The sequence below is a fragment of the Chiloscyllium plagiosum genome, chromosome 45, assembly GCF_004010195.1.
Source record: "Chiloscyllium plagiosum isolate BGI_BamShark_2017 chromosome 45, ASM401019v2, whole genome shotgun sequence".
In the NCBI taxonomy this organism is placed as follows: domain Eukaryota; kingdom Metazoa; phylum Chordata; class Chondrichthyes; order Orectolobiformes; family Hemiscylliidae; genus Chiloscyllium; species Chiloscyllium plagiosum.
The window spans coordinates 1139675-1141138 of record NC_057754.1 but is presented as its reverse complement, the minus strand read 5'-3'; the positions used below and the strand labels follow the sequence as shown (position 1 = coordinate 1141138).

The 1464-nt window shown below is 56.4% G+C and overlaps 1 protein-coding gene across 3 annotated transcripts in view; it reads left to right on the top strand.

The window, feature by feature from the left end:
* Positions 1-1464, top strand: part of LOC122543797 (neutral alpha-glucosidase AB-like) — a 20612-nt gene that overhangs the window by 1999 nt on the left and 17149 nt on the right. Inside the window, exon 1 of one of the 3 annotated variants that reach the window (XM_043682578.1) lies at positions 436-1148. The exons of the other annotated variants lie outside the window; for them this stretch is intronic. Coding sequence (XP_043538513.1) covers positions 1123-1148 — 26 coding nt within the window. The 5' untranslated portion in view covers positions 436-1122. Of the gene's footprint in view, positions 1-435; positions 1149-1464 lie in introns of those variants that run through there. 3 annotated transcript variants of the gene reach the window in all.

Here is a 1464-nt window from a genome sequence, read left to right as displayed (position 1 = left end):
TCTCACTCTATCCCCCCTGCTCTCTCACTCTATCCCTGCTCTCTCACTCTATCCCCCCCTGCTCTCTCACTCTATCCCCCCTGCTCTACCTATCGGTCTACAGAGCATTGTTTAAAAGTTTGTGAATGATGTGAAATGCTGTGAACTGTGAGGAAGCCATCGACAGGTTGACAGAGCATGGAGGGTAGGTCACAGATAAAGTTGAGTGCAGAGACCTGATGGATTTGTGGTTTGAAGAAATATGGAAATACAATATCCAATATTGGGTACAATTCTGAGGGACTGTGGCTGCACAGGGATCTGGGTGTGTATGTTCACAGATAGTTAAAGATTCCATTCCCAGAGCCACCTGATGAAGGAGCGTCGCTCCGAAAGCTAGTGCTTCCAAATGAACCTGTTGGACTATAACCTGGTGTGGTGTGATTTTTTAACCTCGTCCACCCCAGTCAAACACCCGCACCTCCAAGTCATGGTGGATATTTATGGCTGAGATTAATAGACTCTGGATCAGGCGGGGGATTGAGGGTCATGGCGAAGGGGCAGCAAAGTGAGAGTGAGGAATGTTGGATCAGCCATGATCCTATTGAATGGTGGAGCAAACTCCAGTGGCCTATTCCTGTTCCTTTTTGTTATGGATGTAAAGCAGGGGCAGATTGAGTTACAGGGGCTCTAGAAAATACTCTGAGATGCCCAGCATAGAATCCTTGTAGTGTGGAAACAGACCATTTGGCCCAGCAGGTCTGGACAGGATGGGCTGAACAGCCTCCTGCAATGACTCTGTCTGAGCTGTCAATCACCCCTGGCCGTGACCCCGCCCCCAGTGAAGCACAGGAACATGTCAATCACCGAGATCTGACCACGCCCCGGTAGACGTACAGAGCCAAGTCAATCACCCCGCTCTGACCCCGTTCCCAGTGACGTACGACGTCGTGTCAATCAAATCGCCGTGAGCCCGCCACCCGTGATGCTCCGCGTCTTGCCTGTGACCCCGCCCCTGCCCGCGCATGCCAATCAGATTGAGCTGACGTGTCCGCGCTCCGTGCCGGCTGAGGGGCGGGGCTTGTCCGCGGGTAAAGTTCAGGGGCGCGCTGACGTCACGCGGGCGGCTCGAGCTCGGCCAAGATGGCGGCGGTGGAGCTGAGGCTGAGGTGAAGCGGGTCCTGGGCTTTAGGGTTTCCCTTTGAGTCTGTTGTCCGTAGGTCCCGGACGGGGAGGAGCAAATGTAGGGAGAGAGACCAGAACCTCGCTCCTTCCGCGTGGGGACACGGACTTGTGCGTTATCAGGGGTTTCTAATGGAGCCGGGCTCAGGGGGAGCAGGATTTCCTGCCGCCAGGAGGTTAGCAACAGGAGCGGCCTGGAGGCGGCAGGCCCCTCCCCCTCCCCCACAGACAGGCCCCTCCCCCACCCCACAGGCCCCTCCCCCACAGACAGGCCCCTCCCCCACAGACAGGCCCCTCCCCCAC